General features: G+C 38.5%; 1 protein-coding gene across 7 annotated transcripts in view; it reads left to right on the top strand.

The window, feature by feature from the left end:
• The window catches only part of LOC145784470 (protein NLRC5-like), a 562,247-nt gene that overhangs the window by 538,006 nt on the left and 10,139 nt on the right, over positions 1–14,102 (top strand). For 4 of the 7 annotated variants that reach the window (XM_082596295.1, XM_082596303.1, XM_082596345.1 and 1 more), the window contains exons 3-4: positions 4,051–5,379; positions 8,216–8,284. The exons of the other annotated variants lie outside the window; for them this stretch is intronic. In XM_082596295.1, coding sequence (XP_082452421.1) covers positions 4,051–5,379; positions 8,216–8,284 — 1,398 coding nt within the window. The remainder of the gene's footprint in view (positions 1–4,050; positions 5,380–8,215; positions 8,285–14,102) is intronic. 7 annotated transcript variants of the gene reach the window in all.

Consider the following 14,102-nt stretch of genomic DNA (forward strand, 5'->3'; position numbering starts at 1 on the left):
CTTCCAAACGGTTTTTCAGGCCAAATTACCCCCAAACAAGTACTCATATGCCATTTAAAAAAATAAAACAAATTTTCTACATGCGCTCCAGCCATCACTAGCCCCCAAACGAGAGCGGCATTTTAAAGACCTTCCACCCCCGAAATTTTCGGGCTCTAGACGAATTTTGAGTCTGATGTGTCTAAGGAACTTGAAAATGCATATGAAAAATGTCTACCCAAATTTGCACAAAACAGCCCTAAAACGTGCATAACTGACCAGTGACCAGACTATAAGTGAGTTCTCTTGCTTAGAAATCTTTTCGCGGCAAAACCTCAGGTCTACACTCAGTAGTCTGGCTGCTAGTCAAGCAATTAGGAAGTTTGTAGTTGTTGTTTTGTATTTGATGCTTCCAGTGTTTTCTGGCCACGCCTGTTTCTAACTTTTTAACTTCACTAAGGTGTCGGAACACTTCTTTCTGAAGTAAATTGCGCGTTTGCAACCTTATCTTTTTACAGCATTTTTTACACAAGTTGAGTTCAGTTGCTTTTATTTCTGATCATGACCATCACAACAAAAATAACACACGTTAACATTTGAAAGCCATTATTAAATCATTGAATGACTGCAACAACTCCACTGCGACTGCCGACTAGTTGTTAAAAAACAGTTGGTTTGCTTCTTGCTTTGGCGCAAACTTTTTGAAACGTGACGTCATTGCGGTTGAAGTACTCACGTGACCGCGTTCAAGCAAGCAAAATCTTTTTTGAGATTGTGAGCGTAGACGAAACAAGCTTAAAAACTAGCTTAAGCAAGAATTTCTAAGCAAGTACACTTTCTCGTGTAGACGCACCTTAAGAGCAGTAACGTGAACTTCTTTAGCGGAAACTTTATGTTTTTGAGCTGAGCACTATCTCTAAAGATTTTCTTCCACCGCTGCCTGGTTTCCACTTCTTCAATTACACCGATGAACATTTGTCTTGGTCCCCTCTGATCTTCCAGAAACACTCGTTCTTCAATTGGCACTTGGTCAGATCTAGCACAGTCACAACTGTCAAAATTGGCACATCTACACTTCGAAATGTCAAACAGTTTATCAGCGTCTCAGTTTAATAGGATAACGTAACATGTATGTGATGTCACAATAGAGAGCAATCAGTCGATCATGCGAGACGCCTACAATTTACTAATATGCGAACGCAAAAAGGGGGAAATGTATTCACGTAATACACGCAACGTAGAAGGAAATAGTAAATTTTCAAATGGTTGGTGGCTGATCAAGCTGTCGTCAGATTACATTCTAATTGTGCACAATTGTTTGTAGTAGTAACTGGAAAGTTTTCCAACCCCAAGCAAATAAAAAATTAAAAATTGTTTCTACTACAAGAAAATGGACTAATCACGACAAGAAATGCCCAAGTTCGAATCGAAACGTGACTATTTCATCTAAAGCGAGGAAGTTTGATTTTATTGTCATTTCCATTGCATTGCAATGAATCTCTATGCTAAAGTCAAATTCAAATATTTTTGCGTTTTCGGTCGATAAGTAATGGTCTGGTGGCAGATCAAAAATTTGTTCTATCGAAATAAACTTTTAACACAGTGTTCTATACACCCAATGACAAGTTTTGGCACCCCAAGCTAAGCAAAATAAGGAAAAACCTTTTACTCCCCCTAAATCGATCCACCCTAATGTAGAAGGAAATAGTAAATTTTCAAGTTGCTGGTGGCAGAGCAAGCTGTCGTCAGATTACGTTTCAATTTTGCACAATTGTTTTTAGTAGTAATTGGAAAGTTTTCCAACCCCAAGAGCTAATAAAAATTTTATAAAAAGTCTTTCCAATACACCCCAGACTGCTTATGCTTTACTTTTTTTTAAAGATTATTCATAGCGCTTAAGTTGTGCCAAAGGCTTTGAATTCAGATTGAAAACATCTTACTTTGATTCCTGCAATCGTGTATGAACCAATTCCGCCTTTGAGCACGTCTTGTGAGTCAATCTTTTCAGGATATCTTCTTTACGTTTGGTGTGTTTAGAAAACCACCCACGATTTGTTTTGAGAGCTTCAAACAATGGTGGAAATCACGCTGCATATTTCCTCATCCTGTGATAGAAATGCCTCAGTGTGGTCAAGGTCATTGCAAATCATCCAACTTGAGTCATAACTTGCACAATCATTTATTGTAGCAAGTTTGCTGCAATATCAAGCCATTACTTTACTTTGGAACGACTTTAATGCAGTTCTTGCAGTTTTCCATTTCCCAGTTTATATCACTTGGTAATAAACGTTGGCATAGAAACCTTCTCCTTTGGACATGATTTGTAGAAACCACTTTTCACTAAACCAGATAACAATAAATAACGATAATTTCAAACACACCCAAGGGGTGAGCAATTATTTTACATTTTAAAATAACAGTCTTAGAAAAGCAGATTTCATTACAAATGTGACATTTTTGATATGAGTAAAATGAACCGATGTAGATCGTAGGTTACATTCTTCCCTGTCCAATGCAATCTTTAATCATTTTGTGATTTAAATTGATTGATTGTGGAGATCGTTATCCTCGGACTGAAACAGCTTTATTGAAACCTTAGTCCTGGCATGTTTCCCATACAGTATGGGCGTCCGCAGGTTTTCGGTTAGGGGGGGTCAAGGTGGGTTCACTTTGCCCTTTCGACCGGATGCAAAAATTTTTGAAAATTTGACCATTAAACCATCCAGACAATTTATCATTTTTATCAGTGTTTACATTTCTACGGGTTTTTATCAGAATTGCCAGAGCAAAAATTATCAGAGTTATATAATCGTTTTATTGCATACTATTAGCCCTTCAGGCAGTCTAATGTCCAACTGAACATGTTAGGTGTCAAGAAGCACATTGACAAACTCCTATCAATGTTTTGTGATCATCGGCGAAATTCATACTAGGGCCATACTATGGGCCATTACTAGTAGATACTTGGTCTATGTTAACATGTCATTGATTGCGTATGGTCGTGGTCTTACGGTACGAGGTGTGACGTGAATCTTCTTCTATTAAAGCAGCTACAAGATAAAGCTGTATTTCAGCTAGTATTGCCATATTTGAAAGTTGTTAGGATCATAAATTTCATGTGAAAAATGTTTGGAAGTTTTAAAGTGGGTATTTGGTGATACTTTGTTGAGTTGGAATCATAGAAATTCGCAACTAGTTAGAGAAATTTAAATTTAGTTTTAGGGATAGTCACCACTTTAGCTCAGTGGTTACGCGCCCGACTCAAGACCAAGCAAAGCTGGTTTGGTTCTCGAGGTGTGCACTTGAGTATCGCATTTCAAAACTGCTCTCCTTTCAGCAGCACCTAGTAGAGGAAATAATTCACAGAGCACACCATCTTCCTCTATAAAAACAAATACGGTATAAGACAAAGCGGAAGGCACTTTAACATGCAGATATCCAATCCACGGACTTCTGTCCAATCCAACCACGAACCAATGAGACGCTACGTTATCTGTCCAATTGTGACTATTCCAGCATTCAGCCAGAGAATTAATTATTACTTTGAACTTTGTTTGGTAATTACAGAAGAAAAAGAGCTATAACAAAGGTGGGAATCAAACCCACGTCAATGTAATGACTACCACCGCCCTAAACCAACGCGCCAAGTCAACCGATGGCAAATCATTGATTTAATTTAGCTATAATTTGCGTTTTTCCTTTATTCTTCCTAAACGCAACTTTGATGACATCATGAACAGCGTAGCTTCTGATTGGTTTGTGGTTTATTAGAAATTTTCTTGTTAAAGTGCTTACCAGACAAAGCCGTGCTTCAAGTAGTGTTGCCAAAACTGAAAGCTGCTAAGAACATAAACTTCCATAATATGAAGAATGTTTAGAAATTCCAAAGTAAGCATTTTGAGTCACGGTTTGTTGAGTTGGATTCGTAGAAATACGCAACTAATCAGAGAAATTTCAGCTTCGTTAAGGGGAAAATCATTTGTAATTCTTTGAAAAGCTGATTTTAACGTTCATTCAGTGGAAAGTTATTTTTGACAAAATGTGATTTTGAAAACTTCTTTTTGTCATTAGATCTCAACAAAGCTTTCGACAAACTGAAGAAAACAACTCGACAATTGTACAAATCCGAGTTTGATGTAGATGTGTCGAGGTTTGATAATCCAGCTTCGAATTTTCCAGAAGTTCACCCAGAGCTTCTATCGGTGGACTTCTACGAAGGAAGGTTCATTCCTAACGACGACCAGTATGATCCCAAAACCAGACAAATTCAATTTAAAGAGTCCGATAAAAAAGTTTCGATTAATGAATTAATTTCACGTATTAAGTCAGGAAGCTTCATATCAATCGTCGGTTACCCTGGGGCGGGAAAGACAACGTTATCAAAGCGTCTGGCAAGGTGTCTAGACGAAACTAGACGAGACTTTCTCGTTCTGAGGATACCCTTCATGATTATGAATGATTGCGATAACAAGAAATTAACTTTGAAGGAATTTTTACTTGGAGATGTAGATTTTGACTTGAATACAGAAGAAAAAGATTCTGTTTTCAATTGGATAAAAAATCACATCCAAAGTTGTTTTTTAATCTTTGACGGATTCGACCAGGTGAACTGGAATTTGATGGATAAAGTGGAAAGATCGAATTATGACACTTTACTCACCTGCCAGGAGCTTGTGTCGAATCTGTGTCGAGGAGCTTTTTTACGCAATTGCCGCATTGTATTTACCTCACGACCACACGCCATGCTCAAAATTCCTGTAATCTGTCGCCCTAAGCAAACATGTTTTGTTGGAGACTTAACGTCTGAAAATATGAAAACATTATCTGTTGCATTGATAAATGATGAACAAAAATCAAGTAAAATTTTTGACAAGTTAACTGTAGAAACTCCTTATCTAGAATCCTTGTGTCACAATCCTTTGATGCTACAATTATACTTGAGAGCTTCTCTTGGTTCATCAGATGAAACTGTAAATATTTCGTCAATGACAACAATATTTCATCGTGTGCTGGAAAACCTCAAATCATCAGGTCACGTCGTTTCTCTTTCGGATCGAATCGTTATTAGTTTATCAAAACTAGCATTTCAAGCTACTAAGAATAAAACAGTATTAATCACAATTGAAGATCTTCAAGCAGAACACCTAACAAGCGAACAAGTCCAAGCACTTGTTGTGACATTATTTGGTTCAAATCGAAGGTGCGGTCTTTTGGAGGGTATCCGACGATTGTATTTTTCACACCAAACTTTTCAAGAGTTTTTTAGCGCTTTGTATATGGTCGATCAAATGCCGTTAGAAAATTTCACAACATTTGTTCAAACTAGTCTACTGGTCGATCACTGGTCAGTCGTTGTTCAGTTTTTATCTGGACTGCTGTTGGATCCATGGATAAATAAAGGTAATTATTTTTTATAAACATTAAACAATGCTTTGTTATCCAACTAAAATCGTGATTTTCAAAATTGGACAATATGTTTTTCAATAAAGCAGGGGTTCTTAACCATGGTTCCACGAAACCACAAGGCACAAGATATTTAACTTTAGTTAATGCGTGTATTGTAGTATTGTATTACTGTATTACGATATTTTTTGTTATATTGTATTACGATATATATAATATTTTGTCAATTCTAAAATTTGTCAACAAAAATGAAATATTTTGACAACATCAAGCAAATTATGGGAATAAAAAGCATGCCGGAAGCTCTAATAAAAACAAAAGACAGAACAAAATGGAGGCAGTTCATATGGGAGATTACAGCTGATCAAACATGATCAATCTGTTGAAGAAGAAGACTGTAACCTTATATACATTGTAGCAAATTAATTTTATAGTCACCTAGTTTCTTCCATAATGGTGTTAAATGTTGTACAATGTACAATTGTACATTGTACCCAATATTCTTGTTATTTTACTTTTAATGTAGAATTTTATGCTAGCATACACTGAGGTGCCCACCGAGGCATAATATTATATTACTATTACTATTATTATTAACCCATTTACGACCGGTGTCCTTTTAAAAGGACATCATTTTGAATGACTCAGTATTGCATCATCCTATTTTGATTGAATCACTTTGGACTTGCTAGTAGTTGTTTAGGGTCTGTTTTGGAAGGTGCTGATAAATATTTGAAAACAGCGTACTTTTTCTGAATTTTGTAAAAGTTTGAAGATTGTTGATCTCGGTGACCGGGCCAATCAACAGACAAAGGTTTTCATATTAATTTACCGTCTGCAAACGTTGAAACAATATGAAAAAACGGATTTTGCTATCAAGAGTGTCACGCAATAAAAGTGCAGATTAATATTGGTGTTAAAGTGTTAGGGAACCAAATCATTATAGCGCACCAATGACTGCCGCAGTGCCGCACTGTTGGATTAATTATTATGGTACCAATGACTGCCGCAGCGGTGTTGACCAGACAAACCAAATACTATACTGTACATTTCATCACACTAATTATTATATACTGTCTTTAATAAATTAAATTAACAGTATTATGTTACTTAGCAAAAGGCGTGTGTTGGCTAATGTTGCTTTACCTTCGGTTCTCCCGAAACTTCTGTTTCAATGTTTTAAAAGTAAACGTAGTTTTCATCTGATGCCTCTTCAAACAAATAATTTTAACCAAAATCTCGTGCTTTTCTTGCAAAAACAAAAATTTAAGATTATAAAATTTCCTGACGTTGCCGTAAAGTTGCAAGATGTGAAGAATCGCCTAATATTGTTATTTTTTTTTCATTATCTTGAAAGTACAGAATGCCATTAACTCAAGTACCGAAATTGTCGATTTACACGATACTTTTTTGCTGAGACTGCAAATGTCACGCATGAACGCATAGACGTTCAAAAATAAAGTCTAATTCGCTTTTTACGTTTTGCAAAATATTTTAAATCTAAATTGAGAAGAACCGAAATATTACAATTTATATGAAATGATAACCTCCAATTGAGTTATGGTGAAGAATGTGATTGTTCATTCTTTGAGGGTATCTGTCAGCTACTCTCAAAATTTTTATCTAAAAAGTTAGCCAAAAAAGCAAACTTTTATTAACTAAACGCAATAAAATTATTGCTGAGTGAAGAAATTCCAGGTTATATGTAGCGTTGAAATCCCAGGCAAAAACTCAAAACTCCTAAATGTGATTATCACAGTTCTGCGGGAAGTGAATTTTTTTTCACGAAGTTTTTGTCTCATTTGCACATTTCTGTAAGTGTAGCCTTTACTGGTTAGCGCGCGGTGCGCGTCGCTGTTTTTACCAATTCATTTTTTTGTGCGGTTTTCAAAGTCAGCAGCCGATTTTCGCCCCGCAGGTCCAAGTCTAAACATTGAAGTTGAAAAAAACGCAGCCTGGAGACACACCTAGTCTAGTCAAGTTTAAAAAAGTTGATAAAAACAATTGATTCTGGTCACTCTGAAAGTAAGATATTTCTGAATTAATTAAGAATTAACCCTAACAATTAACCCTAAGCCATTAAACCTAACCCTACTTTTTTGAAAAGCTTTTGCGCACCGCAAAAATTAGTTTAAAGAAAAAAAAATTGACTTCGATGAGCGTCAAACCGATATCCTCACGAACATAAAGCAGAAGATGAAAACACTGAACCAAACACGCCAACGAAAAATGTTAGCATTCACATGGTATTAATACAAACTCTATGCGAAGTAACAAAAAATTTGTGGAAAAAAAATCGCCTGCGGGAAATGTCAAGACTGGCTCCTGCGATGTCAATCAGCGAGTGTGCGCTTGTATAACCTATTTGCTGCGCTGCTCGCTCGCATTCCACCAGTAAACATAATGTTATGCCCAGGCAGCAAATTAACAATTTTTTTTGATTTAGGCCCAACGTCTGCAAACGTAAACAAAACGTTGATTTGCTGTCTGGGTAGTTTTATTTACCGTCGCTTTACAATATTTAAGGTCTTTTAGCGACAGGGCTCATTTTTAATTTTATATCAGGTTTACGATGTCATCACACCATTACCCGACTTATTCTCACTGCGTCATGCCAGAAAGAACACAATCGATACCGTTTTTAAAGTATAGGCTATCTCGTTTGACCCGAACTAGTTAATCCCGAACAGAACTGAAATCACGTTTACCAGTATCAGAGCAGAAGGCAAAACCATTCGGTCACTGAGCTGGTTCACTCCTGCAGTGATAAATAACGTAAATATGACGTGAAAAAAAATGAATCAGTTTTCATGAGGGGTGTAATTCTTTTCAGGTGAAAAATTGCAAAAACGGAAAGTATTCCTTTCAGAGCTGTATAAAAAAACTCGAGAAGTTGCTGCAAGTAAGTAAATGTTTTTACCTAGCCAACACAGTTTTCTATGCTAAGAATGTTTTATCAATTTTGAGGTGGCCTATTATATTTAGGCAACTGAAAACCATTATTGCATCGTTGTTTTTATAAAGTGCAACTGCACGATCGAATTAACATTGGCTAGAATACATTGCCAAGACATCCGGTACCTGTTGAAAAACTCACTTCCTTACAATTGAGGCCCACAACCGAGAAACCGACCCTTTTCCCACGCTTTCTAGCGCTTCTCTCTCCCGCTTCCTACAAGTGGAAAACTCGTCAACGCCACCTAGTGATATGACGTCAGTTGGATTCGAACTTAGTGGAGACCAAACTAGCCGAGATAGGCTTGGTTGCTAGTGAATGCGCAAATTTATAAGGCATCCATAATGAAGATGCATCTTTCAGCCAGCATTATACAAATTTAGGCTAGTTGTTCATGCCTGTGTGCCAGGAGTGGGTTGCGGAGCCCATCGCCGAAGGCTAGTTTCGTAGATTACAACAGCCAAACTTGGTTATATCGAAAACATTGTTTATTGTATTGTAGGACATAGTACAGTCGACTATCATGCGATAACGCTTTAGCATTCATTGGTATTGTCTTCAGCAGTGTTGACATCTAGGTTTTCTTTAAATAATCTAGATGAAGCTAAAAAAAGACCAGAATTAACCAAATTGAAACAGAAGTAAACTAAAAAATAAACCAACATACACTACTGATGAAAAATCACATTACAACACACAAATTAAAAACAAACCACACCAAAAAAAAACACACCAAATCGAAAAAAAATAAACCAAACGGTTGCAAATAAACCAGATTTAGTTTAAAGACTAAAATGGTACGGTAACAATGGTCTTCGGAACCCATCATAATCTCCATCGGCGCTGGGGTACTTTCTGCGGATGAAAGAGACAATGCAGGATGGCAGCAAGACTCTGTTCGACTTGCCCAGAACTTCTCCATCTAACAGCCACTCCAGCACGTGCCTATAAGCGACCAGCTTGAATTGCCTGGGAGATATAACAGCTTCGTTTAATAATGAATGGAACAATTACTAGTCCGGGAGCGGGGATGGTTGACCCTGCATTGTTGTATTAAGTTTTTTTTACTGTTGATTTTGGTAGCCAAGGGTCTCTATTTTCAGAAACTGCTTGATGACATGTTGTCACCTTTGGGCAATTTGAGAAATTCAAGATGGCGTCCAAGATGGCCGCCATTACCTATAAATGACCATAGCTCCCTATCCATTCACCTTAGGAAGGTGATTTTTATCTCTATACCTAGGTTGTAAGGGTCAAGCTATCCATTAGAACGAAGTATTATCTTAATATCGTATTATATAATGGTAATTTCCAAGATGGCCGCCATTACCTATAAATGACTGTAACTCCCTATCCATTCACCTTAGGAAGGTGATTTTTGTCTCTATACCTAGGTTGTAGGGGTCAAGCTATCCATTAGAACTAATTATTATCTTAATATCGTATTACATAATGGTAATTTCCAAGATGGCGTCCAAGATGGCCGCCATTACCTAAAAATGGCCGTAACTCCCTATCCATTCACCTTAGGAAGCTGATTTTTGTCTCTATACTTAAGTTGTAGGGCTAGGGGTCAAGCTATCCATAGAACGAAGTATTATCTTAATATCGTATTACATAATGGTAATTTCCAAGATGGCGTCCAAGATGGCCGCCATTACCTATAAGTGACCATAATTCCCTATCCATTCACCTTAGGAAGGTGATTTTTGTCTCTATACCTAGGTTGTAGGGGTCAAGCTATCCATTAGAACTAAGAATTATCTTAATATCGTATTACATACATAATGGTAATTTCCAAGATGGCGTCCAAGATGGCCGCCATTACCTATAAATGAGCATAGCATAACTCCCTGTAGCCTAAATCCCATGTAACTATCATATTGTAGTAGACGGGCACTAATAATTCACTATTGTCTTTTTAGGTGCTGCCCGTCAGGGCCCGATTAACCATGAGGCACAGGCCTCAGGCCCCCTGGTTTTAGGGCCCCCCATTTTTTTTTACATTAGTACCGTATGCGTAGGTAGTGAAAGTTGTTGTGCCAGTGTGTCCACAGTTGTTATTTTTGAGTAACAATTTCAAATTGTGTAACGATTTTGCCGTAACAGTTGAGCACTCCTGCTCTGCATTGAAAGCGATTGCCAATAGGGGCCCCTAAACTTAGTTGTGCCTTGGGCCCCCATCAGCCTTAATCAAGCCCTGCTGCCCGTAGCCTATAATATAGTATGACGATCACCAATAGTGAAACATGAATGGAGAACAGTGCTTTTTCGTGTCCAAATTTGGATGTGAGAATAAGGCTGAACCGTTGAAAGACACTGGTCCTGTCAGTATTCAAAACTTTATCAAGCATAGCAAAATCTATGGGGACAGGTATCATGAACTTCTTGAAGAAAAATTTAGTGAAAATCCTGAATGCACAGTTAAATGTCACAGAAACTGTGCTTCAACATACACTTCAAGCCTCCAGGTTCAAAGGCATAAAAGGAAGAATCCAGAAAGTTACTCGTTTTACATTCCGCCTAAGACCAGGAGACGGTCATCACTGCCAGGGTTTATCTTCAAAGTAACTTACATTGTTTGTTTTGTGGTGAAACTTGTGTGCTTGAAAAATATCCGAAACACCCTAAACGTTGGCGACCAGCATATTCATGTCGGGAAATAGGCAGCGCAGGTGGCAAGAAGTCACTCAAGCAAACTATACGTGAGCCTGCGAACGGCGTCAAGATGAGCTATCAGAAGTTGTGCGACAAAGGGTAGATATCACTGTAAGTGACCTTCACGCAGCTGATGCAAGGTATCATGTGGATTGCCGAAAAAGCTTCTTGTCAGAAAAAATGTGGCTTCAGCTGCAACCAAGTCTGATAGCCAAACTAACGTTGATTGTGCCTTTGAATCACTTGTTGTAATGATCAAAGACTCGTCCGGCTTCCTGAATTCAGTTGAGTTGCATGAAGCATAGGCTACAAAGAATTCGGGAGTGATAGTCTCACACGTCGTTTAATTGTCCCAAACCAGATTTACGCAAGGGTGATTTGCCTGCAGGTTATTGGGCGGGACAAGGTTGTGCTTGGTCATGAACTTGCGTCAGTTTCAACATCTATGTTTGATGATACTGGAGATATGAGGGTTGTGAAATCTAAATCTACCTTAAAGAAAATTCTCCAAGTTGAGGTGTCTAATAGAGTTGCTGGCAGCGCAGAAGGTTCTACTAACCTCTTCCAAAAACAAGAAGCAACTGATAGTTGATGATTTTGTCCAGGATGAGAAGTTTCATGAGGACAACACACAACATCATAAGTTAGTGGTAACAGGAGCAGATCTGGTGCCGATCAAAATCAGTGAAGGTGGAATTGTCATCTCACGGGCAGATCTGTTAACTTCACACGAAGAAGCAGATAACGTCATTGTTCAACAGGTCTTGAGTGGTGCCTCGCAAAATGCAGAAAGCAAACTCACTGTCGTTGCCGATGACACTGACATCTTTGTACTGTTGCTGCATTATCATCACATGGCAAATCTCAAGAATGTTGCATTGATGGAGTCCCCAATCAAAGGAAGCGCGGTGCTTGATATAGGAAAAAAACTGTACAGAAGCATTGTCAGGTAGTCAAATGACTACTCACCGCACATGCACTTTCTGGCTGTGACATCGTCGCCTCCTATTTCAAAATTGGGAAGGCTACTGCATTCATAACACTTCGATAGATCAAACGAAATATGGTTGGGTAAAGGATGACCAAAACAAGTCCCTTCAACCAGTCACCCTACCTGATGAAGTCGAACTAGCCCCAGAGATGGTATACGACGTCTAATAAAATATGGATGCCACGGTACTACTCCATGCAGTTCACGTGCTTGTAGTTGCAACTCTGCTGACATGAAATACACAATATTTTGCGCCTGCTATAATCGGGTTGCTATAACCTGACATCATAGAATAGTATGTAAGATAATTTAGTGTTACTACGGCCATGAATTTCACACAAATTGCGGTGGGATGGCGCAACGTTGTTGGCTTTCCAATTATGCAAACCTGGTTCGACTCCCGGCTTCAGCTGGTTGTTGAAAAACACCGCTCACCTCTACCCAGGGTGTAATAAATTGGGTGGGCGTAGTTGCTGAAGTAAAGGCGACCGAGAGAAAGGAACTGGCCACCCTACTCTCCTTAGTGCCGAAGGCTTAGTACAATGAGAATCTTATCTTCTCATACCCGACACTTGAATCAAGTATGGGACCCTCCTTTACCTTTTACGGCCATCTTGGAAATTACCATTATGTATGTAATACGATATTAAGATAATACTTAGTTCTAATGGATAGCTTGACCCCTACAACCTAGATATAGACAAAAATCACCTTCCTAAGGTGAATGGATAGGAAGTTATGGTCATTTATAGGTAATGGCGGCCATCTTGGACGCCATTTTGGAAATTACCATTATGTATGTAATACGATATTAAGATAATACTTCGTTCTATGGATAGCTTGACCCCTACAACCTAAGTTTAGAGACAAAAATCACCTTCCTAAGGTGAATGGATAGGGAGTTATGGTCATTTATAGGTAATGGCGGCCATCTTGGACGCCATCTTGGAAATTACCATTATGTATGTAATACGATATTAAGATAATACTTAGTTCTAATGGATAGCTTGACCCCTACAACCTAGGTATAGAGACAAAAATCACCTTCCTAAGGTGAATGGATAGGAAGTTATGGTCATCTATAGGTAATGGCGGCCATCTTGGACGCCATCTTAGAAATTACCATTATGTATGTAATACGATATTAAGATAATACTTCGTTCTATGGATAGCTTGACCCCTACAACCTAAGTTTAGAGACAAAAATCACCTTTCTAAGGTGAATGGATAGGGAGTTACAGTCATTTATAGGTAATGGCGGCCATCTTGGACGCCATCTTGGAAATTACCATTATGTAATACGATATTAACGTAATACTTAGTTCTAATGGATAGCTTGACCCCTACAACCTAGGTATAGAGACAAAAATCACCTTCCTAAGGTGAATGGATAGGGAGTTATGGTCGTTTATAGGTAATGGCGGCCATCTTGGACGCCATCTTGAATTTCTCAAATTGCCCAAAGGTGACAACATGTCATCAAGCAGTTTCTGAAAATAGAGACCCTTGGCTACCAAAATCAACAGTAAAAAAAACTTAATACCGCAATGCAAGGTTAAGGGAAAAAATGACGTTTGGCTCCCAGACTATACGCAACCAGCTCTTGAAAGGCTGTTGAACAGTAAACAAGCTCAAGTAAACTCACTCATATGACAACTTTCCATCGCGTCCTCTGGGCTTGCCATCTTTTTCCTAATTCTTCCTATCAACCCTGAAGAAGGTTTGTAGGACTGCTGGATTGACCATTGCATGGACGTCGCCCAACACAGTGATGCAAGAGGTGCTCTCAGCCATGCCGTTAAGCACCCTTACACACTGCTCGATTTCGTGATTCGAATGTCACATAACATTGGTTAAAACGTACCGTAACTTACCTCACATGCGCCTATGACAGCTTTGGTCAGTCCCTTAACCAACAATGTCAATGGATAAATCAACAGACCTGGCTTATTTTTTGCAAATTTGAGATTGCAAAGAGCCTATACTACCTGCCTTCACATAAAAAGCACGTGCAACAAGATCAAAGCAGCGACAAAAAACCTCCTTCCTCTAGGACAGTGGTCGGCAACCTGCGGCTCCAGAGCCGCATGCGGCCCTTTAGCTCCTCTGAAGCGG

This window comes from Aplidium turbinatum, chromosome 1, assembly GCF_918807975.1.
Source record: "Aplidium turbinatum chromosome 1, kaAplTurb1.1, whole genome shotgun sequence".
NCBI classification, from domain to species: Eukaryota; Metazoa; Chordata; class Ascidiacea; order Aplousobranchia; family Polyclinidae; genus Aplidium; species Aplidium turbinatum.